The sequence below is a fragment of the Ornithorhynchus anatinus genome, chromosome 21 (genome assembly GCF_004115215.2).
Source record: "Ornithorhynchus anatinus isolate Pmale09 chromosome 21, mOrnAna1.pri.v4, whole genome shotgun sequence".
In the NCBI taxonomy this organism is placed as follows: Eukaryota; Metazoa; Chordata; class Mammalia; order Monotremata; family Ornithorhynchidae; genus Ornithorhynchus; species Ornithorhynchus anatinus.
Window position 1 is genome coordinate 10713488 of NC_041748.1, and position 26565 is coordinate 10740052.

Below are 26565 nucleotides of genomic sequence, written 5' to 3' on the forward strand. Positions count from 1 at the left end.
TGGTGACTAGGCTGGATCCTGCGGTGATCCTGGAGCTGAAGTGTGGGGGAGGGGAGGGGCGTGAGGCGGGGGGGGGGGGGTGAGGGGTGGTGAGAGCAGGTGAGGTGGGGGAAGATCCACATTGAAAGGGGAGGGGTGGGGAAAAGAACCTACTGAACAGTTTTCTTCCCTCCTTTTCTTTCCTTTCCCCTACCCCTCCTCTCTTGGTTGCTATGCAGTTGCTATGGCAGCAGCATCCTCAGACTCAACTTTCACCCATCGTTTAGAGCCAATTAAGGTACAATAGTTCGGTTGGGGGAGGGCAGGGAGGGGAAGAAACAGAAGAGGCGGGAAGATTGGATGTGGTGGGGGGCGGGGAGGGGAACCAGGGGAGGAGAATCCAATTTAATGCTGCAAGTGAAGCATTTCCTCTGCCAAAGTCGCATTACAGATTCTAAAGCTGCAATTATGTATCTCCTCTTTTCCTCTTTCTAAGGCTGAGCGGGAAACAGCAGCAGTTCCTCTCTGAGCCCTGGGATTGTGGGCAGAGAACACCACTCAGGCAGCCATATTGAAGACCCCTTGGGGGACACTCAGCAGACTAAGAGACCTTCTGAGTCCCGAACACTTGTCTGAGTGGCTTCATCTCCACTTTGCATTGGCTCTCATTGCTCTCTGCTTCTTTCACTGTCTGTGGCTCCTTCTGTCTCTGTCTCGGTCCCTCTATAACCTCTTCATCTCTCTCATTATCTGGGTCTCTGTCCTTGTCTCTCTGCTTTTCACTATATCTCTCTGCCTACTTTCCCCTATCTCTCAGCTCCATCTCCATCTCCCTGACTCTGACTCGCTCAGTGGCTGCCTTTTTGGGTCTCTTTCTCCATCTCTTCTCGGACAGAGGAGGAAGAAAGTAGAAGATGCCGATCGCCCAGTTATTGGAGCTATGGAAAAAGATAGAGGTGGAACCCATGGAAATAGAGGTGAGCAATTGGGAATGATGTACTCTCCCAGGGCAACAGAAGAAGCCTAGTTGTTCTATAAAGGGGCTATTTCCCAGTGCAAAGGGTCGAAATGCTTATTGCATGGGATTAATGAGATATAGAGGAGAACACAGCTTTACAGTGCTTTGAGAAACCTCATGGCAGCATTCTGAAAGCCAACTTTAGGATTTCTTCATTTCTAAGGTATTTGCTTGTTTTGGGCTCAGTACTTCAAAGCAGCACCACATTTTGTGTCAGTCGCCGAATGGCTCTGGGTAACAGGATCTTTAGGGCTTGCTGGAGTTAGGGCAGAGGGAGGGAAAAAGGGTATATCTGAGCAGAGGCTTCTGCTCCGGGAACTAAAGGCTTTCCTCAGGGAAGTGTCAGCAACAATAGAAAATAAAAGGAAAAAGATTGGGAAAAAATGGAAAAGGCATCCTCATCAACCCTCGGACTGCTGAATTTTTGAAGTGGAAACAAGTGTTGGGAAACACTGCTGCTGTGGCTGCTGCTATTGAAATGTACACGAAGCCAACCACTCCCACACTGCCTAGCTGTGAGGGGTTTAAAGTGCAAAGTATTTTGCGAGAACAGGTTAACCAAATATTTTTTTATAAGATTAAATAACTGAGGGTGAACTGGATATAGTCTTGGTATATTAGAACAATTTCTCTGAATTGGACTATTTGTGTGGTTCCTATCATGCAGAGTATTCGTATGAATTAATTAATTCAATCGAATTTATTGAGCACTTATTGTGTAAAGTACTGTGTACTAAGCGCTTGGGAAAGTACAATAGAACAATAAACAGACACATTCTCTGCCCACAACGAGGTTAGAGTCTAGAGGGTGGGAGACAGACATTAATATAAATGACAGATTTGAATATAAATGCTGTAGGGCTGGGCAGGGTGAAGAAAAAAGGAAGCAAGTCAAGGCGATGCAGAAGAGAGTGGATAATAATAATAATGGTAATGTTGGTATTTGTTAAGCGCTTACTATGTGCCGAGCACTGTTCTAAGCGCTGGGGGAGATACAGGGTAATCAGGTTGTCCAATCACAGTTAATCCCCATTTACAGATGGGGTAACTGAGGCACAGAGAAGTTAAGTGACTTGCCCACAGGCACACAGCTGACAAGTGGCAGAGGCGGGATTCGAACTCATGACCTCTGACTCCCAAGCCCGTGCTCTTTCCATTGAGCCACGCTGCTTCCCTAATGAAGAGAACAGGGTGGTGGGGAGGGCTTAGGGAAAGCCTCTTGGAGATGTACCCGCAATAAGGCTTTGAAGGGGGGAGAGTAATTGTCAGATTTGAGAAGGGAGGGTGTTCCAGGCCAGAGGCAGGATTTGGGCGAGGGGTTGGCGGTGAGAGAGATGAGTTTGAGGCACAGTGAGAAGGCTAACATTAGAGGACTGAAGTGTGTGGGCTGGGTTGTAGAAGGAGAGTAGCGAGGTGAGATAGGAGGGGCAAGATGATTGAGTGCTTTAAAGCTAAAGGTGTGGAGTTTTTGTTTGAAGAAGAGGTGGATGGGCAACTGCTGGAGTTTCTCGAGGAGTAGGGAAATGTGTCATGAACGGTTCTGTAGAAAAATGAATCGGGCAGCAGAGTGAAGTATGGATTGGAGTGGGGAGAGACAGGAGGCTGGGAAGTCAGCAAGAAGGATGATGCAGTAATCCAGGCAGGATAGGGTGAGTAATTGAATTAACGCGGTAGCTGTTTGGATAGAGAGGAAAGGTTGGATTTTAGTGATGTTGTGAAGGTGGGACCGACAAGATTTAGAGATGGATTGACTATGTGGGTGAATTGGAGATAGGAGTCAAAGGTAATGTCAAGGCTTGTGAGACAGAAAGAATGGTGGTGCCATCTATAATGATGGGGAAAGTCATGGAGAGGACAGGGTTTGGATGGGAAGATGAGGAGTTCTGTTTTGGACATGTTAAGCTTGAGGTGACAGAAGAACATCCAGGTAAAGATGTCTTGAAGGCAGGAGGAAATGCAAGACTGCAGAAAGGGAGAGATCAGGACTGGAGATGTAGATTTGGGTATCAATGAATTGGGATTAATGAATATGTATAACAAGATTATTTTACCCTTGAATTTTACCCCTGTAGGTGGGAATGCATTTACGGCTTTGGCAACTGAAATGGATCAGGCTGCAGCCTATAGGGAGAAAAGCTCCTCCATTCCGCCTTTGGGTCTGGTGTGCTTAATTCTAGGCTTCCATGGAGGATTGACATTCTGCCTGCTAATCAGAGATCATATTCAGAGTGCTCCAAGCCTTTCAAAAAAGACCTATTTCACATAAGGAATCAGGGAACTAAGATAATACTATCCCTAGGTGCTAACTTCATTTTGAGCATGAAAGTGAAAAGAGGGCAGGGATTTTAGCAGGGAAGAGAATGGGATCGGTTTCAAAGAACCAAGAGGCCTGAAAGCAAACATTTTGGATCTCTTCAATTTCAATTGCAAATCCTCAAGTCTTCTCAGACCTCTGCAGAAGGCTGGGAGGAGCACAAATGGAAGTTCAACTCAGAAAGTTGAGGGAGAGATCATTCCTGTCTCCCTGGGGAGTGGCAACTAAGTCTTAGAGTTTGAGTGTTTCCCAAGTTGTCCCAGTAAGGAAGGAACAAAGATGAAAGGAGAGGCTTCTCCAAATTTACTATTTGGATCACTAGATCCTTGCACCTTCTCCACATGGTCTAAACAGGAGATTTTGTAGACTTGTTGAAAATTTATTTAGTCCTTTCAATGCTTTCAAACACTTTAAATGTCATTGTGTGAAAACAAGTCATAAGAAACATGCAAATTGTTGCCCAAAAAAGATGCCTGGGAAAGGTTTTAGTTGGGATGAATTAACTGGAAAAAAATGAGGTGCAATCAAAAATATTCTTGCTAAGGAAAATGCCAAAATATTCCACAGGAAGTGAACTTCGAAAACCCAGGTTGGCCCAGGGTTGATTTGTCCCCTGCATTCTTGGAGCAGAGGAAACATGTTGCCTTCATCAATAACAAAACATTAGCTAAAACGGAATTATTTTAATTTTAAAAGTTTGAATTGATTATTTGGGAAATACGGGTTAGCCTTAGATTCATTCATAGATTTCAAATTGGCTTGCCCACCACTAGAATGGCCATGAACAGCAATCAATCAATAGCATTTACATAGTGGCCTACTTTATTCAGAGCACTGTACTAAGCATATGGAAGAACACAGAAGGATTATTATTAATAATAATAATAATAACAGTGGTATCTGTTAAGTGCTATGTAGCAAGCACTGTACTAAGTGGTGAGGTGTATATGAGCAAATTGGGTTGGACAGAGTCCCTGTCCCACATGGGGCTCACCGTCTCAATCCGCATTTTACAGATGAGGTGAAAGAGGCACAGAGAAGTAAAGTGACTTGACCAAGGTCAAGCAGCAGACATGTGGTGGATCCGGATTAGAACCCATGACCTTCTGACTTCCAGGACTGTGCTCTATCCATTACACCATACTGCTTCTCACCACGCCATACTGCTGTCAACTGTGATCAAAAAGTTAGGTGAAGGAGATGAACTGGTAGGGAAGATGAGGTGTTCATTTACGACTTGTAGAGTTTGAGTTGTTGGCAGGACATTCATTTGAAAATATCTCAGTGGCAGAAGGAGATGTAAAGAGAATCAGTGGTATTTACTTGAGTGTACTGTTTGTCCAGCTCAGTAAGTTTCAAGGAGAGAGGAAGAAGGAGAGAGATAAAGGTAAATGAGGTAGATTTTGAAGATATCTGCACAGAGGTGGTAGTTGAGGCTTTAAGGGTGGACAAACTTCCCAGGGAGAGGGTGTAAAGGGGATGCAGAATAGAGCTTTGATGGACACTCACAGTTAAAGTGTAGAAAGCAGAGGAAGAGCTGCCAAAAGAGAACTGAGATTTGAGAATACCAGCTACTGGAATGCAAATGACATCACATACACTATGCATGATGACATCGTATGCACCCCTTTGCAGAAGTTGAGTGAGTTCTTCCAAATTTAGAGTGATTCCTTGACCCTCTTACTTGTCTGAGTAGTTGCACTCCCTCCCCAAGTCAGTATTATCAGTGGGACTTGGTGACAAGAGTAAGGCAGAGAATGTGTCTGCTAATTGTGTTGTATTGTACTCTCCTAAGCACTTAGTAAATTATTCTGCACACAGTAAGTGCTAAATAAATACCATGGATTGATTGATCGACTGATGAGTCAAGGCCAGAAATTAAATGATTAAAAGAGGAACTTTCTCAAAATGCCTTTAGAAAATGGTGAACTATGAAGTGCTCAATTTTTTGTCCAATAGTGTGATTACTGTACTTCTGCCAATGAGCAGTACTCACCCCTGGTCACTGAACTGTGCATCTACATGCTGCAACAATTCAAGTGATGTCACCCAGGACTGACTAGGAAGAAGGACCCCCAGTTACCACCCACCAGAGAGGAGCAACCATATACAGTCAACTGATTCAGTAATCTCAGGACCCTTGAGTTTTAGGGAGCCCATTTCCCACCTAGTGACTTGCCAGAGTCTTGGGTAATAATGAATACCAAAGTCTGGACTATTTCCAAAATGTTTGGGCTTCTTGAGCACTGGGACTGTGAGTCATGGGTTTGCAATATCCATGTTCCAAGTTGCCTTTTTACCCTTATTCCCCATGGGGAGACAGGGGTTTGGGGACCACATATGGGCCAGAGGGCACATGACTTGGCTACCAAGTTTCCCTCTAGTACTGAAGAATTGGACATCAACCACAAGGAGGTATTCTGGGAGTGACAATTCTCTGCTTCATGCTTTGGAAAGTCCCTTGCTAATAATAATAAAAATAATGGTATTTATTATAATATTTTGTGACATGCTAAGCACTATGCTAAGTGCTAGGGTAGACACAAGATGATCAGATTGGACGCAGTCTAAGGGAGAGGAAGAACAGATATTAAATCCTCATTTTTCAAATGAGGAAACAGGTACAGGGAAGTTAAGTGTCTTACCCAAAGTCACATAGGATGCAAGAGGTGGAGTGGGATTAGAACCTAGATGTCCTGACTCCCAATCCTGGTCTCTTTCACTAGGTCATGCTGGGTTCCTCCTCTCCTCATTCCCTGGGCCACGGTCCTAAGACAGTACTTTCAGATGCAAACTTGTCACTGCCTAAGGACTGGAGGCACTTTAGTCCCTCTCCTCTTCCCTTTCTCCACTCCATTCCATCCTCTGGAGACCTCATTCACTCCCATGGCTTCAACTACCACCTCTATGATACCCAAACCTACATCTCTAGCCCTGATCTCTCTCCCTCTCTACAGTCTCACATTTCCTCCTGCTTTCAAGACAACTCTACTTGGATGGCCTCTGGTCACCTCAAGCTGAACATGTCAAAAATAGAACTCCTTGTCTTCCCACCCAAGCCCTGTCCTCCCCGTGACTGTAGGTGTCACCACTATCCTTCCTGTCTCACAAGCCCATAACCTTGGCATTATCCCTGAGCAGTCTCTGTAATATTCAGTCCATCACTAAAACCTGTCGGTCCCATCTTAACAACATCACTAAAGTCCACCCTTTTCTCTACATTCAAACTGCTGCCACATTAATACAATCACACATCCTAGCCTGCCTCGATTACTGCATCAGCTTCCTTGCTGACCTCCCAGCCTCCTGACTCTCCACATTCCAGTCAATACTTCACTCTGCTGCCTGATTCATTTTTCTACAAAAACGTTCAGGACATGTTTCCCCACTCCTTGAGAAACTCCAGTGGTTGTCCATCTACCTCTGCATCAAACAAAAACTCTTCACCTTTAGCTTTAAAGCACTCAATCACCTTGCCCCTCCTACCATACCTCACTACTCTTCTACTTCAACCCAGCCAGCACATTTCACTCCCCTAATGCTAACCTTCTCACTGTGCCTCCATCTCACCTATTTCACTGCTGACCCCTCTCCCAAGTCCTGCCTCTGGCCTGGAACGCCCTCCCTTCTCAAATATGACAATTACTCTTCCCCAACCCCCGTTCAAAGCCTTATTGGGGGCACAACTCGTTACTAAGAGGTCTTCCCTTACTAAGCCCCCTTTCCTCTTCTCACACTCCCTTCTGCGTTGCCCTGACTTGTTCCCAATGTTTATCCCTCTCCCAGTCCCACAGCATTTATGTAGGTAACTATAATTTATATTACTCTCTGTCTCCCACTCTCTAGACTTAAGCTCCTTGTGGGCAGGGAATGTCTGTTTTTTATTGTACTGTGCTCTCCCAAACATTTATTATAGTGATCTGCACATAGTAAGCACCCAATAAATACCATTGAATGAATCAATGAATCTCGAATTTCAGTTCTTCCCCCCACCCTTGTCCTCTGAATCCCTCTGCTCCTGTGTAGTGCAGGGGGTGGGGCCCCCTTGCGAGGTGTCTATAGGTCAATTTCACAACAAGCCTGTAAAGTTTTAGGTACCTGAAATCTGAGCAGAAAAGAACCCTAGGAGACTAATTTCCCCTTCTCTGACAGTAAGCGTTACTATTTCACTTCTGTCCCATGTCTAAGAAGTAATAGTATTTACTGTGTGCAAAGCACTTTACTACACACTGAAAGAGTATGCAGAAGGGAATTAGACAAGGGTCCTGGCCCTCTAGGGGCTCACAATCTATGAAAATAGGTGGTAGAGGCAGGGGGAGGACTGGAGACTGACACATTAGTAGCAGTGAAACATTAAAACATTAAAATGGCATAAAAGACAAGAACAAATATGCAATAACCAAAAAATAAGCCAGTCAATAGGGAGCTGTGGCTGGAGGAGTTGAATTTCTCCTCCTGTGTCAGAGTCCACATGATCAGTTGCCACAGTCTCTAGCTTTCCGGAGCCTACATAAGGTTTCATGCTGCAGACACTGTTCTCATTCCTGTAGGGGCAGCATAAAGCAGGGTGGGATGGGGTCTTCTCGACTATTTGGAGGGAAACTGTTGCCAGCCCTGGATGGTGGGGAAGGAAGTCGGCTTCCTTGGCCAGGGTGAGGGGAGCTTAGAGAGCTCAAGAAGGTGAAGCTGCAAATGCAAATATTTCATTCGACTCCAGAGGTGAAGAGGGGCCAAGGAGCCAGAGCAGTGGCTTTTATAGCTAGCCTGGAGGGCAGAGCATGTCCAAGGGTAGGCAGAGAATTCCCCTGCCACAGGGGTCTTGGGGTCTTGGGGTGCATAGCACGTGCATTTCTCTCCAATGCTGTGGAAGAGAGGGGTCAAGGAGGCAGAGCAGAGGCTTTTATACCTGATCTTGTGTGGACAGAGCATAGTAGGGTTAGGCAGAAAGTTCTTTACCCGTAATGGAGGAGGGCCGAGGACCCGCAGGGAGGTGAGTTTGCAATTACTAGTTATTTCTCCTCAGTGGTTCAGAGGGGAACGGTACTGTCCTGGGCAGCGGAAAGGAAAGGCAGTTCCCTTGACTGCAGTGCATGGGGCCAAGAGCAGGCAGGGATGCAACACTGCCAATGACGGATGCCTTACTTGGCTCTGGAGGTGAAGAGCTAGTCTTAACTGGTATGTGCTTTGCAAATTTCTCTTCACCAGCCCTACCTTTCTCCAACTTTGAACAGCGCACTAACTTCAATCCATTTTCTTCTCAGACAGCGGAGGAGGATGCCAGCCTGGATGGAGAGCCTACTGCTGAAGAGAGTGTCAATGAAGTAACCATTTTTCTTTCTTAACTGCTGTTGGGTGTACCATGTGAGGGAAGGTGGGAATTACTAGTCAAGGTGATGCATGCTGAAAAACCACTTCAGTGGCTATTGGCAGCAAGCACAAGGAGATGGAGACCTAAGATGAACATGGGGAACTCATGAGGTGTAATTTTCCTGGCAGTAAAGTCTGGGGTGTCCTGAAGAGGCCAATAGTGATGACTTTGGTCCACCATAAAGACTGTCTGTAGTAGATGGGGGAGGTAATGCTGTGAGGGAATGTGCAGAAGAAGCCAGTGGGAAGCTTGAAAACATAGTCCTGCCTGGAATGGAAACACTCATCACAACTTGCTGAGCCCCACCAAGATTGCTGTTCTTGGAGGGAGTTGTAAAGACCAGGGGCTCTGAAGGCCTTGAAAACACCGTGAGAAGTATCAGGGAGACATGCGGGTCAAATAGGTATTTAAACAAGAAATGAGGGAGGATGCTAGTGAGAGAGAGTCCCGGAGACAGGGCTGAGTGGTGGGTGGCCTTGGGGCAGCAGCAAAGAGGCGAGGAAGGAAAGGTTCTACCTTCTGGCTTTCCTCCAGACTGTTAAGTTCACTGTGGGCAGGGAATGTGTCTGTTATATTGTTATATTGTACTCTCCCAAGTGCTTAGTGTCATGCTCTGCACATGGTAAGCGTGCAATCAATACGATTGATTCTTTCTACGCACAGTGGCTCCTCCATTTGGAGGCAGTGAATGTGGTGTAGTGGCAGGAAAGGGTTGCCTTATAATCTCTTGACAAGCCCAGCAGATTGGTATGATTGGTCAAGTGTGTCCAGGGCTCTGGGGATGGGATAATAATTATGGTATTTAGTAATTGTGGAATTTGTTAAGCTCTTACTCTGTGCCAGGCACTGTACTAAGTGCTGGGGTGGATACCAGCAAATCGGGTTTGGACACAGTCCCTGTCCTGCATGGGGCTTACAGTCTTCATCCCCATTTTACAGATGAGGTAACTGAGGCACAGAGAAGTGAAGTGACTTGCCCAAGGCCACACAGCAGACAAGTGCAGAGCCAGGATTAGAACCCATGCCCTTCTGACTCCCAGGCTTGTGCTCTATCCACTAAGTCGTGCTGCTTCCATGGGGATATGAAGGGGCTGGGTGAATTTGGCTAGACTGTAGATACAGCTGTTGTTGTTGTTGTCATCCTGTTATTTGCTAGGCACTTAATATGTGCCAGGCAGTGTTCTAAGCACAATGGTAGATACAAGCTAATCAGACTGGACACAGCCACGTCTCACCTGGGGCTCATAGTCTTAATCCCCATTTTATGGATGAGGCAACTGAGGTACAGAGAGATTAAATAACTTGTCCAAGGTCACGCAGAGGATAAGTGGCAGAACTAGGGTTAAAACCCAGGTCCTTCTGACTCCTAGGCCCATACTCTATCCACTAGGCCAGGGGTGACAGTAAAGAGAATGAGATTAAGGGATCCAGGAAGGGTTTAGGCAGAGCTCCAAGGATGGGAAGAGAAGTGGAGAATGAATGTCTTGGAAAGGCCACACTATATTCCTAAAGGGGGGATAAAGGGTGATAAAGGCCATGGCAGGGAATAGCCAGGCATTTTGGTTTGCATGCCTAAGTGGGCATATTTTCTAATGTTTGGGCCAAGCAATAGAAAACATCATTTTTCATTATTAAGTGGATAAATCTTGGCATTGTTAAACAGAAAGCCCAAATTTAAAATAAGATCCAGGGGAAGAATTCCACCCAAGAACCCTGACTTTTTCATCCCTCCCCAAGAAACTACTGTCCAGGCTACAGGACAGAGAAAAAGTAAGCAAGAGAGACCAGTGTGAAGGACCATATCCTCTTGGGACTGGTGACCCTCAGAACAAAGGGCTAGTGGAGATGGTATAAAGGAAAAGTTGGTCTTCTAACCAAATTAGACTATTCAGTGCTATTCATGTGTGAGTTGTACCGATTCAGAATGCAATGTCAGCCCAGGGTTAGCTCAAGAGATTCTATTGTTCAAATGAGAGTGGCTTAGGTGACAGTGCTGGAGTGATCATTAATTTCAGTGTTCAATTATTTCCTAAATTCTTTACAGTTTCTAAGGCTTTTTGAAATGGGAGGTAAGTGGGGAAAACTACTGAAACAGATTGCTGAAACCTGAAACCTCATTAAAACCACATTTTGCCTATCACTATGCTTTGCAAGGCAGATGCTCCTGGTCTTCTTAAGGATGGATGCGTAATCTGTTGGGCTAAAGAAGACAATGTAGCATTACACTACTTGCTCTCCAGGTGACTCCCTTCCAACATCTGGCCTCTTATTGCTGATCTTGGGGGTGTAAGACCTGGTTCTGTTTCTGCTCTGTTATATGTTGCTGAGGTCAAGGGCAAACCACAGAGACTTTCTTGGCACCTGCATTTTGCCAGCTGGGGAGTCTATATTGCAGTCGTCTCACAGTAAAAAACCTCTACTGAGGTTCTGGGAAGATGAGAAATTCCCTTTAGCGAAAAGTAAACTGAATGTGCATACTGTCAATTTAGCAGTATATGATGGGTTTTAAAATATGATGAGTAGTAAGAATTGCATCACTTCACATTACACCATGTAATACAACCAACTCCAGTGTTTCCCACCCTCCCAGTAGTTGCCAGTATTAGGAAATGGATATTTAACACCAGCATTATAAAATTTTGATTTTGATGTAAGATGCATTCATTCATTCAATAGTATTTACTGAGCATTTACTGTAGAGCACTGTACTAAGCACTTGGAATGTACAATTCGGCAACAGATAGAGACAATCCCTGCCCAATGATGGGCTCATAGTCTAAACGGGGGAGATAGCAAAGCAAAACAGAACAAAACAAAAATAAGACAGCATCATCAAGATAAATAGAATCAAAGGGATGTATACCTCATTAACAAAATAAATAGGGCGACAAATAATATATACATATGAGCACAGTGCTGAGGGGAGGGGAAGGGGAAAAGGGTAGGAGCAGAGGGAAAGGGGACTCAGTCTGGGAAGGCCTCTTGGAGGGGGTGAGCCCTCAGTAGGGTTTGAAGAGGGGAAGAGAGTTGGTTTGGTGGATGTGACGAGGGAAGGCATTCCAGGACAGCGGTAGGACGTGGGCCAGGGATCGACGGCAGGATAGGAGTGACCGGAGAACAGTGAGGAGGTGAACGGCAGAGGAGCGGAGTATACAGGGTGGGAGTATCCAGAGAGAAGGGAGGTGAGGTAGGAGAGAACAAGGTGATGGAGAGCTTTGAAGCCAAGAGTGAGGAGTTTTTGTTTTGTGTGAAGATTGATAGGCAACCACTGGAGGTTTTTGAGGAGGGGAGTGACAAGCCCAGAGCGTTTCTCTAGGAAGATGAGCCGGGCAGCGGAATGAAGAATAGACTGGAGTGGGGAGAGACAGGATGAAGGAAGATCCGAGAGGAGGCTGACACAATAATCCAGTGGGGATATTATGAGAGCTTGTATCAGCACGATAGCCGTTTGGATGGAGAGGAAACGGCGGACCTTGGTGATATTGTAAAGGTGAGACAAGCAGGTGTTGGTGACAGATTGGATGTGTGGGATGAATGAGAGAGCTGAGTCAAGAATGAAACCAAGGTTGCGGGCCTGTGAGACAGGAAGGATGGTCATGCCTTCCACGGGGACAGGGAAGTCAGGGAGAGGACAGGGTTTGGGAGGGAAGATACGGAGCTCGGTTTTAGTCATGTTGAGTTTTAGGTGGCAGGCAGACATTCAGGTGGAGACGTCCTGGAGTCGGGGCGATACAAGCCTGGAGGGAGGAGGAGAGAATGGGGAGGAGATGTAGATTTGGGTGTCATCTGCATAGAGATTATAGTTGAAGCCATGGGAGCGATGAAGCTGTTGTTGGTGGGATCCTATTTTTATTCCTTGCTTATCTTTCCTGTTGTCCTCATCTGTTCCTTCTCCTTTTCCTTACCCTCATTAGGTCAACAACAATTCCAAGACTGATGGACATCAGGCTGTCCTTCCCAGTCCCTTATTCTGTGTCTCTGGCCACCTGCAAAATTTCTGCAGATGAGCTAAGATTTTTAAACATAGCAGTATTGAGAGTTAGCTCTAAGAGACTGGCTTTGACATTGTGGGGAAATGACGCTGTTAGAAACATCAGAAAGGCATACTGATAAGCTCCTCCACTAGAATGTAAGCTCCCTGAGGCAGGGATCATGTCTACCAGCTGTATAGTACTTTCCCAAGTGCTTAGTACAGTGCTCTGCACACAGTAAATACTCAATAAACACCACTGAATTGAATTACATGCAATTTGACAGCACACTTGTAGTATCCCAGTACAAAGACGGGCAACATAAAAGTGTACATTATTATAATAAAATCAGTAGATATTTTAATGTATCAGATATTGCCTTAGTTTTAGATTTCTGGATGATCCAGCACCTACTCACTGTACCCCAATCTCTTCTATCCCACCACCCATGCTTCGCCCACGTACTGCCTCTGGCCCATTGGTCTTCATACCCAACGGACAATCACACTCCGACCTTCAAAGCTGTATTTAAAGCATATATCCTCCAAGAGACTTTCCCCAACTAAGCCTTCGTTTCCTCTTCTCTCCAACCCTTCTGTGTCACCTTTTAGGAGAAAAAGTTGGGTTAGGCTAGGGAAAAATGTTAGGCTAGGGGAAAAGGTTAGGCGAAGGTAAAAGCTTAATTTTAGAGAAGCAGCATGGCTCAGTGGAAAGCATGGGCTTGGGAGCCAGAGGTCATAGGTTCGAATCCCAGCTCTGCCACTTGTCAGCTGTGTGGCTGTGGGCAAGTCACTTAATTTCTCTCTCTCTCATCTGTAAAATGGGGATGAAGATTGGAGCCTCATGTGGGACAACCTGATTACCTTGTATACCCCAGCGCTTAGAACAGTGCTCTGCACATAGTAAGTGCTTAACAAATACCAGCTTTTTTTTCTGAAAAATGTTAGGCTAGAAGAAAAGGTTAGGCTAAGGGAAATGGTTAGGCTAGGGGAAAAGGTTAGGCTAGGGGAAAAGGTTAGGCTAGGGGAAAAGATTAGCTCCACAGCTCCTTAGCTCCACAGCACTCATGTACATATCTGTAATTTATATTAATGCCTCTCACCCCCTCTAGATTGTAGGCATATTGTGGGCAGGGAACATTTCTACCAACTCTGTTATAATGTACACTTCCAAGGGCTTAGTACAGTGCTCAGCACATTGTAAGCACTAAACTGATTGGGTGACTGCTTGATTGGATTCCCTGCATGCCCTGACCAGCACCACTATGTTTAGAAAATTAATAACACTAGCTGTATGCTTTTTAACCTGGTATCTAAAGGAAGGCAAGGTGAATAAATTGAATAAATTTTGTCTTTGCTTTATGGTATTCATCTATTAGATTTTCTGGAAATGTCAATTTATGAGAACTCTTGAGCTTATTGGCTAACTCAGTTTTTTCTGCCTTTTTTCTCTGAGTGGAGGACTTGGTTATGATTAAGGGTGACATTGGTTATGCTGGATCAGGCCAAATGTTGCTAATTGATGATGTTGCTGTTGCAGACTGATCGATGAGGCTGCATTAAATACACTGGGCTTGAAAATACTAGGCCATTCAACAGTGGCTCCATTCATACCCTGCCACTTCTGTGGATTCCAGGTCTCGTTTCGGCATTTCTGTTGAAAAGCAATATTTGAAGCAGCTAAGATTGATCAAGGGCAACAAGAACATTGCTTTCTTCAAAACTAGTTCCTGAAAATAGATTATGAGTCAGTAAGTCAGTTTGTCAAAAGTATTTCCTGAGCATCCCCAGGAGGAAAACAGTATATTAGTTGCTAGAGGTACAGATTAAAGATTAGATTTACTTCCTTGCCCTGAGTGATGATTGATTTTACATTTATGCCTCATCACAGGAAACAGCAGGCTTTACCAGCTAAAAAAGAACTACTGATTTTCCCCACTAAATGCACTCCTTCTCCTTAACTTGCCCCACTCTGTTGACTGAACCTCCATTCTCCATTCTCCATAAGCTCAGAGGGTCAAGGTTATCCAGTACTCCTCATTGTCTTTCAATTCTCACAGCCACTGCTAAATCCTGCCAGTTCTTCCTACATAATAACTCCTGGATCTGCTCCTTCCTCTCCACATAAACAACTAGACAACTACTTCTCTCGTCCAAGTTATAATCATATTGCTGTTAGATTATTGCAACAGTTTTCTCATTGGTCTCCAGTAATTAACTTACTTATATTCACGTCTGTCTCTTCCTCTAGACTATAAGCTCCTTGTGGGCACGGGTTGCATCTGCCAATTCTGTTGTATCGTACTCTCTTAAGCACTTAGTACAGTACTCTGCACTCGGTAAATACCAGTACTTGAATGATTGATTGGGCTCCCTGCCTCCTATTTCTCCTCCTTATATTCACGCTGCTGCATGAATCCCCTTTTTCAAGCACCACTCCAGTACTCATTTCTCCTGTCCTCAGAACCCTTTCCTGTCTTCTTGTAACTCTCCACATGCAACAAAACAAAACTAAACAAACAAAACCTCCTCCCTGTCAGCGTATGGGCTCTCAGTCATCTCACCCCATCTAAGCTCATTTCACCCGCTGCTCTGCATTTCACTGTCTTGCCTCTCCCGTCTTCATCTCTTCACCTATGCTGTTTCCCTTGCCTTGGAATGCCTTCCCTTAGCAAATCCAACTAACCACAGTGCTCCCCACATTCAGTGCCCTCCTAAAAGCTCACCACCTCCACCCAGCCTTTCCTGGTTAGTTCCCAGCACACCAAGTTGTACAAATCCACCAGCACTCTACAGCATGTATGCACTCATTTATACTAATCCTCATCATTTTGGGGTACATGTTATTCCATTGTACATTCAATTACTTACTTGATTAATCTATTTGAAAATATTTTTACATCTGTCTCTACCACTAGGATGTAAGCTCCTTGTGAGCAGGGAACATCACATCTAGTTTTGTCCTTCCCAAGTATTAATTGCACTGCATTACACCCAGAGGGCACTTAATAAATACTCCTTCTCCTCCTCCTCCTCCTACTGATACTATTATTACTACTAGTATTACTAATTCTGCTACCCCTTCCTGTGTTTGGGAGAAGAGACAGGATTCTTTCTTCTTCTATCTACCAAATAGAGTAGAACAGATGAAATGCTCCTGAACTGAGGACACCCATTTTGTACCCAGATCTCCAAGCTCTTTGTAGAAAAAGTGGTTCATGAAAAGTAAATCTGTATGGTTGATCATAACAAACACTCTTTTCCTTGTCCTTTAAGTGTTCTTAAATCATTTTGGCAGACAAAGGGAGATGTGGGAACAGGAAGAAGAGAATAGAGGCTTTCTGTTTCCTGCACTCCTACTGAAAAAAGGAACACTCAGGCATGTATGGATCTGCATCTTGTTCTTCCAAATGTTCCCAGATTGTGGTCACTTTTGTTGCATCTTAACAAGGGCAAGGGCCACTTCGATTATTCACGTGATCCTATTTTGAAAGCCTAGTCCAGAAAGCCACTTGTGAGTAACACTATGTACTTCTTTTACCTTATGATTTTTGAAACAACTTCGCAGAGAGCTTCTACTCTGCCTGGCTTCTCTTAGAGGGCTGCCATGGACAGAACAGGGTAAACAGTAAAAAGAACTGTCCATTTCCTACTGCAACCTCTAAGGCTGCATGCAATATCCTCCATTGCTGGTTAGACCAAATGACAGAGAGTATGGTAAGACTGAGGTAGTGCAGCAGGGCTTGGAAGAATTCAGTAAGGGTGTCTGGTCTCATATGCACCCTTCTGTCACATTTAAATGTATGAAAAAGTATAAGCAATGAAGAAGACTTTTGTTCCCGACCATTGGCTTAATAGACTACTTTAGAGCAAGCTAACAAATTTTGAACAGTTTTTCGTACCTTTATACACCTCTTACCTTCATGGCCTTCTTCAATCATTTTTATAAACTCATCTTCAGTCTTTAAAGTGAAAAAAAGACCTCTTAAACCCCAAATTTTGGCTGTTGGTGGAGAGACCATAACTTTTGACCATAACAGCTGAGAGATGGAAGGGAGACAGAGATAGAGAAACTGAGAGGCAGGTGGAAACCAAGAAATGCGGGTGGTGAGGTGGGGCTCATGGGTCAATTGGAAAGGTGGGTGAAAAAATGAAAGCAAAGTTATAGCCTGAAAGATGGGGGGTGTTGGCATTAGCGATAGCAGTGGCATGGCAGCTCCCTAGTTAGTGCTCTTGTCTTGCAGCCAACACCCAGCGACTGCTTTCGTTGGATCTGCTGGGCCCACCAGCCGCTGGTGATGATTATACCACACCCAGAGCTTCAGCAAGGAACAGTTCTGCCAGCTTTAATCTCTGATACCCCAAATAGCCAGGAGGCCTCCTGAGATCCCAAGGCTCGAGCATGTGCCAACCTCCCTGAGGGTTGGAAGCAAATGGACCCAAGAGCAGCTTTTGGACAGGGAAGCAGGAAAGGCTGGAGAGTGAGAAGCATATAGGGGTTTGCAGCATGTTTAGCCTGAGCCGCCATCATCCAGGCAGCAAGTTGACACCACATCTTCATAAATTCTCTGGCGACAGTAGGCCCAGCAGCGTTGGCTGGGGTGTTCTGTTCTGAGTCAATCAGTTGTAATTATTCAGCACTTACTGTGTTCAGTGCAGAGCCTTGTCCTAATCACTTGGAGAAGTACAATTTAACAGAGTTGGTAGACAAATTCCCTGCCCACAATGAGCTTACAGTCTCTCATATATTTACGGAAACCAACACGCAGTGAGTGTGGATCTGGTCAAAGATGGTCCTGCTGACAGCTGCAGAAGCCCCACAGGGAATGTAGTGTCTCATAGAGTCTCAGCCGCCCCATGCCCCACCCAACCCATCCAACTGGGCTTCCCCTAGAATCAGCACAGCTGGTGGGAGGCAGAAGCCTCATCTGACCATGCATTCCTTCTAGCCTCCTGTGAGGACTTGGTCTCTTTTCTGCAATCTGCCCCCCACTTCCCATCTGTGACCAGCGAATGAGACAGTCAGTCCAGGGAATTGACCAGTACCACTCCCAGTCAATCCAGGGCACACCAGACCTGTGCACCTGGGCAGCTCCCGGAAGCCTGGGGAGAGATGTCAGGAAGGAGCAGCCTCTGGAGCTGGCTGGGATCACTGTTGAGGACTAAGGACCTAGGTTGATGGAGAAGAGGCCGGGAACCCCACCCACCAGTCCTGATTATCAGGCTTCATTCATTCAATAGTATTTATTGAGCGCTTACTCTCGTCTGTCCGTCTCCCCCGATTAGACTGTAAGCCCGTCAAACGGCAGGGACTGTCTCTATCTGTTGCCGACTTGTTCATTCCAAGCACTTAGTACAGTGCTCTGCACATAGTAAGCGCTCAATAAATACTATTGAATGAATGAATGAATACTATGTGCAGAGCACTGTACTAGGCGCTTGGAATGTACAATTCGGCAACAGACAGAGACAATCCCTGCCCATTGACGGGCTTACAGTCTAATCAGGGGAGACAGACAAAAACAATAGCAATAAATAGAATCAAGGCATTGCCCTCAAGAGCAGACTAATGGTGGATGGTCTGCGGCAAGGGGAGTCCGGGCCCCATCCCTCTGTTTCCCAGAGGACATAGTGGGTCGGTTGGTATTCCCAGTCTCAGATGAAAATCCCCAGGAGTAGGAAGGAATAGGGCTCATCGCCAAAATGGCTCCACCAGGGGGTACTGGGGAAAAAGCCAGGGCACTCAGTGACTTTTGATTATTGTTTCCCCAAAACAAAATCACACCCAACTTTGGAGGCAGTTTTGCCCGGGAATAGAGAAAGCAACAACTTCCATTTTAAGTGAGACCGAGTTTCTCTGACAAGACTCTGAGGCATTGCTTAAACCAAGACATACAGGTGGGATGGTGGGGGCCAGGAAGGGCGGCTAAGAGTCCCGCATCAGAATAGGCTGCAGCATCTCCTCCAAGCCCCAGAGCCTCCGGGGACCCATATGCATAGCAGCTATGAGCAGCAAGCTCAACCTGAGATGAACACTCTGTTTCCTCTCCAGCATTCTCTGATCCTCCTTTTTTGCCTCTCCTTCTCCTCCCCACAGCTCCTGCCCCTCCTCTGTGCTTGGGGTGGTGGGGAGGGGAGGTTTCTGAAGCCTCTGTGGGACACCCAACTTTTGACTTGCTAAACCTAGCGGTTGGGTAGAGTTCAGGCATTCCACCACATTAAGTAGGGGCCACAGGGCTACCTGCCGTGTTCAAGGATGATGTCATCGCTTTACTTTGTGAGTTTGCCACAAATTGCCATGATACCCAGCATTGTTTGGTGGAATAGCATTTCTGTGCATCACTGTCACTGCCCTCCTCTCCACAGCCTCCTCTCAACAGAATGTTCTGGGTAGCCTGGCCCTGAAACCCCTCCTTGTACCATATGTACATAAGTACATGTGTACAGATCCACAATTTATTTATATTAATGCCTGTCTCCTCCTCTAGACCATAAGCTCAATGTGGGCAGGGGAACGTGTTTATCAACTCTGTTTATTATATTCTCCCAAGAGCTTAGTACAGTGCTCTGCACACAGTTATTGTTCAATAACTATGACTGGTTGATTGATTGATTCTTCAACTGTTCTGGCAAATTGCAATACTTTATTGGCTCATCAAGATGTCAAGCAATAACAGCTGTGAACTTAAATTGTATATATCAGCAGTTGACTGTACCTCGGCATACCTCAGCACGTTTCCTGCATTAATACCACTGGAAAGATCATGTCTGCTAGACACATTTTGTTCTGAAGCTTCATTGTGATCCAGGGAGTTCCTGGTTAATTATCCTTTTCAGTAGCAGATTCAGAAGGATTATGGCTAGAATTTTGTTGGATAAGCAGAACAGCAAGCTGCCCCACTAAATCCTTTCTTCTTGAAAAAGGACTTGAAGTTCCCTGGCATTACCTCATTATTCCATATCTTAAGGAAAAGCTCATACTGACATCTGAGGTCCTTTTTGTGCTTTCTGTGATTTCACCAGGAATGCTACTGGGTTTGAATGCTTTCCCCATTTTTCTGATTGTGCCTCCAGATATTGTCTAACGTTCTTTCAGGGTTAGAAAAAAATCCATTAAACTTTAAAATAAAACTGTGGTACGACTAGTACGTCGTTGAGGGAAAATTGAAATGGTGCCTGTTCCGTGGAGTAGTTAGAATTCAAGATATTTTATTGGTATATTTTAAATGGTGTTTCTTAAGCATTTACTATATGCCAAGCACTCTACTAAGAACTGGGGAAGATACAAGATAGGTTGGACATAGTCCCTGTCCCTCATAAGAGTTCACAGTCTTAATCCTCATTTACAGATGGGATTGCTGAGGCACAGAGAAGTTAAATGACTCACCCAAAATCACACAGCAGATAAGTGGTAGAGCTGGGTTTAGAACAAGGAAGATAAGAGTATGAGCCCCACATGGGACCAGAACTGTGTCCAATCTGATTAACTTTATTTACCCCACTGCTTAGAACAATGCTTGGCACACAGTAAGTGCTTAACAAGTACCATAATTCCTAATTCTTGTTCATTCTTTATTGGTATATTCCATGCTGAATAGTCTTAATATATTCTTCCTTGCACCTTTGCCTTCTGATAGGTGCAGTCCTAGCCAGCCATCTTAGAGTCAATCTTTCTTTTTTCCACTTTCAGTTAGAGAATTCCTAATTAGAGAAGCAGCATGGACTAGGGGAAAGAGCATGAGCTGGTAGTTAGAGGACTTGGTTTCTAGTCCCATTTCCTCCACTTTGCCAGTTGTGGGATCTTGGGCAAATCACTCAACTTCTCTGAGCATCAGTCACCACCTCTATAAAATGGGAGTTCCGACAGTGAGCCCAATGTAGGACAAGGACTGTGTAAACCCAATTTCCTTGTATCTACCCCAGCACTTAATACAGTGCCTGGCTCATAGTAAGCGCATAACAAATACCATAGAGTTCATGAATTACCTAAGTGCACATTTTACCCAGGGGTAATATCAACCAACTCAATTGTCCTCTCCCAAGCCCTTAGTACAGTAAGCCCTCAATAAATACCATTGATTGATTAGTATACCACAACCCTTCATTAATATTTTGCAAGCAAGCCACAACCAATGTATCAGCACTTTTCTTTCCAGTAGCAGAGCTGATTCACCCAATTGTATCTGTCTTCTTAATTCTCCAGGGCTGGGCAGAAGGGAGAGTTCATTGTTTCTCTTTTACAAAACAAATGAATTCTAGAGGGTAAAGAAGTAATTAAAAAAAAAGAACTGAAAACAATGGGAAATTAATATATATGGGGCAATCTAGAAGAAAGGAATTAAGCACTTAGGCCTGCTCATTTTCTTCTTAGTGCCATATTGACTTATAGAATACACATTTATTATTACTATTTGTAATAATAATAATTATAATGTGGTTTCTGTGAAGTTCTTACTATGTGTAAAGCCCTGTAGTAGAGACAATTCAATCAGGTCAGACCTAATTCCTGTTTCACAGGGGGCTCAGAGGGAGAGAGGGAGGAGAGATTTTTTAAACATCATTTTGCAGATGAGAAAATTAAGGAACAGAGCAGTTAAGGGATTCATCCAAATTCACACAACAGGCAAGTGGCTGAGTCAGGATTAGAACCCCAGTCTCCAGTGGAATTTACTGAAAGCTTACTATGTGCAGAACACTGTGCTAAATGCTTGGGAAAGTATAATAAACCAGAGTTGGTAGATGCAATTGCTATTCCCATATACTTACCAATAGGCGGCGCTGCATCTTGGGGTTTCTATCTTTCTTGACAAATGCCATTATTATTATTACAAGCTTGAGACCTCTAGTCAGATCCTTTCCTCTACAGTTTGCCTTTCTCCCCACCAGGGTTTGGGTGCTCTGTAGTCTCCTATTATTATTATTGCTTTCCCTTACACATATTAGGCACTTGTGGTGTTTAAAGTGTGATGCTATTGCTTGGGTAATAACACAAAAATCAATTCAAATCTGAATCCCAACCTCTATGAGACTTGAGACTAAGTCAGGGAGGACAGAAATTCTAGCCACATAATACAAGGGAAACAAGCTAATTAATATTATTAATAATATTTAATAAAAATAGCATTTATTAAGTTTTTTACCCTGTTCAAAGTACTGGGGTAGATACATTGAGATTCTACCAAGAGCAGACTAGAAGCAGGGGGACATAGTGACACATATCCAGGAGTGCCCTGGAGTTCCCTGCTAGATGCTGTTCCTCAGAAGTGTGTGTCAGGGGAAGACATCCAGTTGCATGACCCACAGACATACTGAAAGTCCGTAGCTGCAGTCACCAAACTGTAATCTGGCTGTCACCAAGAGAGTCCTGGGGAGCCCAGAGATTGGAGGGAACCATGGAGTAGCTGTGGGTGGGAGCTTTTGGGACTCTGGATTGGGACTCTTTTGCACCCCAGAAATATCGTGACCTTGAGGTGGGAGGACCTCTATTGGGTGTCAAGATATCAGGGTCTCTCCTTGAGGATAGAAACTCACCACTTGGGCAGTTCAATTTTAGGTTGTCAGTCTCGAGATTGGGTGAAAGAGAAGTAACCCCCATGCCCAGTGATTATCCCTTGAACAGGAAAGCTTGATACTTGAGGATGTGGGGTGAGCAGAGTACTATGCAGAAGTTCTTCCATTATGCCCATGCCCTAAGGGCTTCTGCCAGGCTGTACAGCCACTAGAGGCATTGGTTTTTACCTCTAAGGAGCATCCTTGCTTGTTTTCATTCCCTCCTACCATCACCAGTATTATTTACTAAATTATTTCAAAAGTTTGAAAGTTATTTTAAATTATTTTAAAAGTTTAAGATTGTAAGTTGCTTGAGGGTAGGACATGGGTGACAGGTCGGTGGCAAAATACACGATATCAAGGTATAGTGAGAAGCTCGACAATAGAGCAGTGAAGTATCGGGCTGGGTTGTAGTAGGAGAGTAGAGGCGAGGTAGGAGGAGGCAAGGTGGTTGAGTACTTTATAGTCGATGGTGAGGAGTTTTTGTTTGCTTGGAGGTGGATGGGCAACCACTGGAGTTTCTTGAGGAGTGGGGAAACATGGCTTGAACATTTTTGAGGACAGATGATCCAACAAACAGAGTGAAGTATGGACCGGAGTGGGATGAGACAGGAGGCAGTAAGGTGAGCAAGGAGGTTGATAGAGTAACCAAGATGGGGTAGAATAAGTGCTTGAAGTGACGTGATAGCAGTTTGGATGGAGAGAAAATGGTTGATTTTAGCTAAATTGTGAGGGTTGAACTGACAGAATTAGTCATGAAACCAGGTACAGACTAAATACAAATGTCTGATGTCTAAATTTATAGTCATTTTGATTGAACAACAGTGATACTGTCCTTTTGGAAAACAAGGAAAAGAAGAACAGAACCAGAAGCAGAAATCCACCAAATAGCATAGGTTACAAAAGTCATAGAATTTTAGAGATTAAGGTGATGGTACTGACAAGTAGTAATATTCTGCTGCTCTGGTGCTAAGCTTCTCAAAGCACCTCATTCTCGCCTGTCCCGTTGTCAACCTCTGGCCCACATACCACCTCTGGCCTGGAATGCCCTCCCTCCTCAAATCCACCAATCATACTTCCCACCTTCAAAGCCCTACTGAAAGCTCACCTCCTCCAGGAGGCCTTCCCAGACTAAGTCCCCATTTTCCTCAGCTCCTCCTTCCCCCACATCGCCCCGACTTGCTCCCTTTGCTCTACCCCCCAAGCCCCCACAGCACTTGTGTATATATGCATATATCTATAATTCTATTTATTTACATTAATGCCTGTTTACTTGTTTTGATGTGTATAAATCTATAATTCTATTTATTTATATTGATGCTACTGATGCCTGCTTTCTTGTTTTGATGTCTGTCTCCCCCCTTCTAGACTATAAGTCCGTTGTGGGCAGGGATTGTCTCTCTCTGTTGCTGAATTGTACTTTCCAATTGCTTAGTATAGTGCTCTGCACACAGTAAAATCTCAATAAATATGTTTGAATGAATAATACTAAATTACAAATGTTTTTCACTGATTTTTTACCTACTGGATTGATCTCTGAGGCCTCCAGGTTGATATTCACTGAGTCTCTGATGACTTGATAGAGAGATGACTTTGGATGGAATTCCCTAACTTCTCAACCCCCTGGGCAGTGGAGGTAGGGGGTGAGGATTTCCAGAGCCATCTGCACTCTCTATTTTAATGAAATTTGAACTTTTAATCTGAGTTTCTCATCTAGATTTACAGAAAGTTTCTGACAGCCAGGCTGTGATTTACTTTTGCCAGAGAACATGGACCCAGGATGTGGGATCAATCATTTGATAAATGAAACCAGGGTTGGAGAGAGGAGATTTGGTCCAGGAAAAATGATTAGCTCTGGATTTCCAAAAGGGGTTTGGGCTGGTCTCTGGAAGCCTGAGACAAGTAGGGTTAGGGTCACAGAGGAGTTAATGGAACATTTATGGAAAAAAAACCCACCTCAACATTAAAATCACAGGGAAACTAATGGAGATTTAAGATCAAGGTGGGGGAAACAATGTGGTCTAGTGGAAAGAGCACTGGTCTAGGAGTCGGAGGACCAGGGTTCTAGCCCCAGCTCTGTCACAAGCCTGCTGTGTGATCTTGGGCAAGTCACTTAACTTCTTTCTGCCTGAGTTCGCTCACCTGCAAAATGGGAATTCAGTGCCTGTTCTCCCTCCTGCTTAGACTGTGAGCCCGATGTGGGTCCTGAATATCTTATATCTACCCCAGCACTCAGTACATAGTAACTTAGTACTATGTTACTTTGTACTAAGTACTGGGGAAGAGACAAAATAATCAGGTCCCACATAGGGCTCACAGTCTAAACAGGAGGGAGAACAGGTATTGATTTCCCATTTTGCAGGTAAGAGAACTGAGGTAGAGAGGAGTTAAGTGACTTGCCCTAAATCACACAGCAGGCAAGTGATATTTAGACTCTCAAGCTAGTAATCTTTTCTCTACGTCACACTGCTTCCCACATAAGCAGAGGATTAGAGATGGGCAAGAGGAGAAGAGGCTACACCAGGAGATGTGGCTTGGGAGGAGCAAAGAATGCAAATAGAGAAGTAGCTGGTGAGGACTGCTAATTGAGTAAATGTAGAGAGTTAGTGAAGAGCCTTGGAGCCAGTGGTCAGGAGGCTTTTCTTGATACAGAAGGAAATGGGCAATAGGCAGCTTTGAGAAGAAGGGAGAAAAACATTGTCCAACCTGGACAACAAGTTGGAAAGGGACTGAAGTGGGGAGATGCTGGAGGCAGAGAGACCAGCAAGGAGGCCAATGAAATAGTCCAGTTAAGGCTTGAGGAGACTTGAACCGGGGTAGTGACCATCTGTGCAGAGAGGAAGGGGTGATGAAAAATCAGCAGGTTTAAATAGGGATTGGGTATGGGATCAGAATTATAGTGAGTATTTGAGGATATTACCAAAGTTGAAGGCTTCAGTCACAGGAAAGGTGGTGGTTTTGTCAAGGAAGATGGAGAGGATGGAAGCTTAGGAAGGAAGATGGTGGAAACAAGGAAGAATGCAGATTTGGTTGATATTGGAGAGGTCAAGGCTAGAAAGGGAGATGTGTATGTCATCTGCATAGGGATAGTAGCTGAAGCCTGTGAGCAGATGAGTTTTCAGTCAGTGGTATTAATTGAGTGCTTACAATGTGCAGAGCAAGTATTAAGTACTTGGGACAGTACAACAGAATTAGCAGGTATATTCTTTGCCCATAATGATCTTTCAGTCAACAAGGGGAGAGAGACATTAATATAAATAAATCAGTAATTTATAATATATAATTTAAAGATATGAATATAAATACTGTGCGGTTGAAGGTGGACCAAATATCAAATGACCAAAGGACACAGATCCAAGTTCTAGAGGGAGGGGGAGGGAACAAGGGAAGAGAGGGCTTAATTGGGGAAGGTTTAATAATGCTTTGAGGATGGAGAAAGTGGTGGTCTGGCATATATGAAGGGGGAGAAAGCTGGCGTTAGAAGAACGGAGTGTGTGGGCTAGGCTGGGAGGTGAGATAAAATGGGGCGACCTAATCGAATGCTATAAACCCAATGGTAAGGAGCTTCTGTTTGTTGTGGAAGTGGATGGGCAGCTTTTGGAAGTTCTTGAGGAGTGGGGAGGCATGGATTTAATGTTTTTGTTGAAAAAAATGACTCATGCAGCAGAGTGAAGTATGGACTAGCGTGTGGAAAGACAGGAGGCCAGGAGATCAGAAAGGAGGCAGTTGTACTAGTCAAATCAGGATAGGATAAGTGCTTGGGTCTGCTTGGTAGCAGGTTGGATAGAGAGGAAAGGGTGGATTTTAACAATGTTGTGAAGATAAAAGCAACAGAATTTGGTGACAGATTGAATATGTAGGTGGAATGAGAGAAAAGAGTGGTAGACAACTCCAAGGATATGGCTAATGTGGTAAGGAGGATAGTGATATTGTCTACAGTGATGGGAAAGAGAGGGAGAAAGGTTTTGGATGGGAAGATAAAGAGTTCAGTTTTTAACATATTTAGTTTAAGGTGTCGGCAGGTAGGAATGTCTTGAAGGCTGGAGGAAATATGAGATTGCAGGGAAAAAGAGAAATTGGGGTGGAACTGCAGATTTGGGAATCATCTGCAAAGAGATGGTTGTTGAAGTCATGGGAGCGAATAAGCTCCCTTAGGGAGTGGGTGTGGATAGAGAATAGAAGGGGACCTAGAACTGAGTCTTAAGTGACCCCCATTGTCAGAGAGTGAAAGGTAGAGGAGGAGCTAGCAAAAGAAACTAAGAAGGAGCGATCAGAGAGGAAGAAAACCATGAGAGAACAGTGTCGGTGAAGTCAAGATTGGATAAATTTTCAAGGAGAAGGGGGTGGTCTATAATGTCGAAGGCAGC

At 44.6% G+C, this 26565-nt stretch overlaps 1 protein-coding gene across 1 annotated transcript in view; it reads left to right on the forward strand.

Annotated features, from left to right (window-relative positions):
- The first annotated feature begins 469 nt into the window (after positions 1 to 469).
- The window catches only part of RPS6KA2 (ribosomal protein S6 kinase A2), a 432811-nt gene continuing 406715 nt past the window's right edge, over positions 470 to 26565 (forward strand). Inside the window, exons 1-2 of the mRNA XM_029049085.2 lie at positions 470 to 956; positions 8573 to 8632. Of these exons, the coding sequence (XP_028904918.1) occupies positions 894 to 956; positions 8573 to 8632 (123 nt within the window). The 5' untranslated portion in view covers positions 470 to 893. The remainder of the gene's footprint in view (positions 957 to 8572; positions 8633 to 26565) is intronic.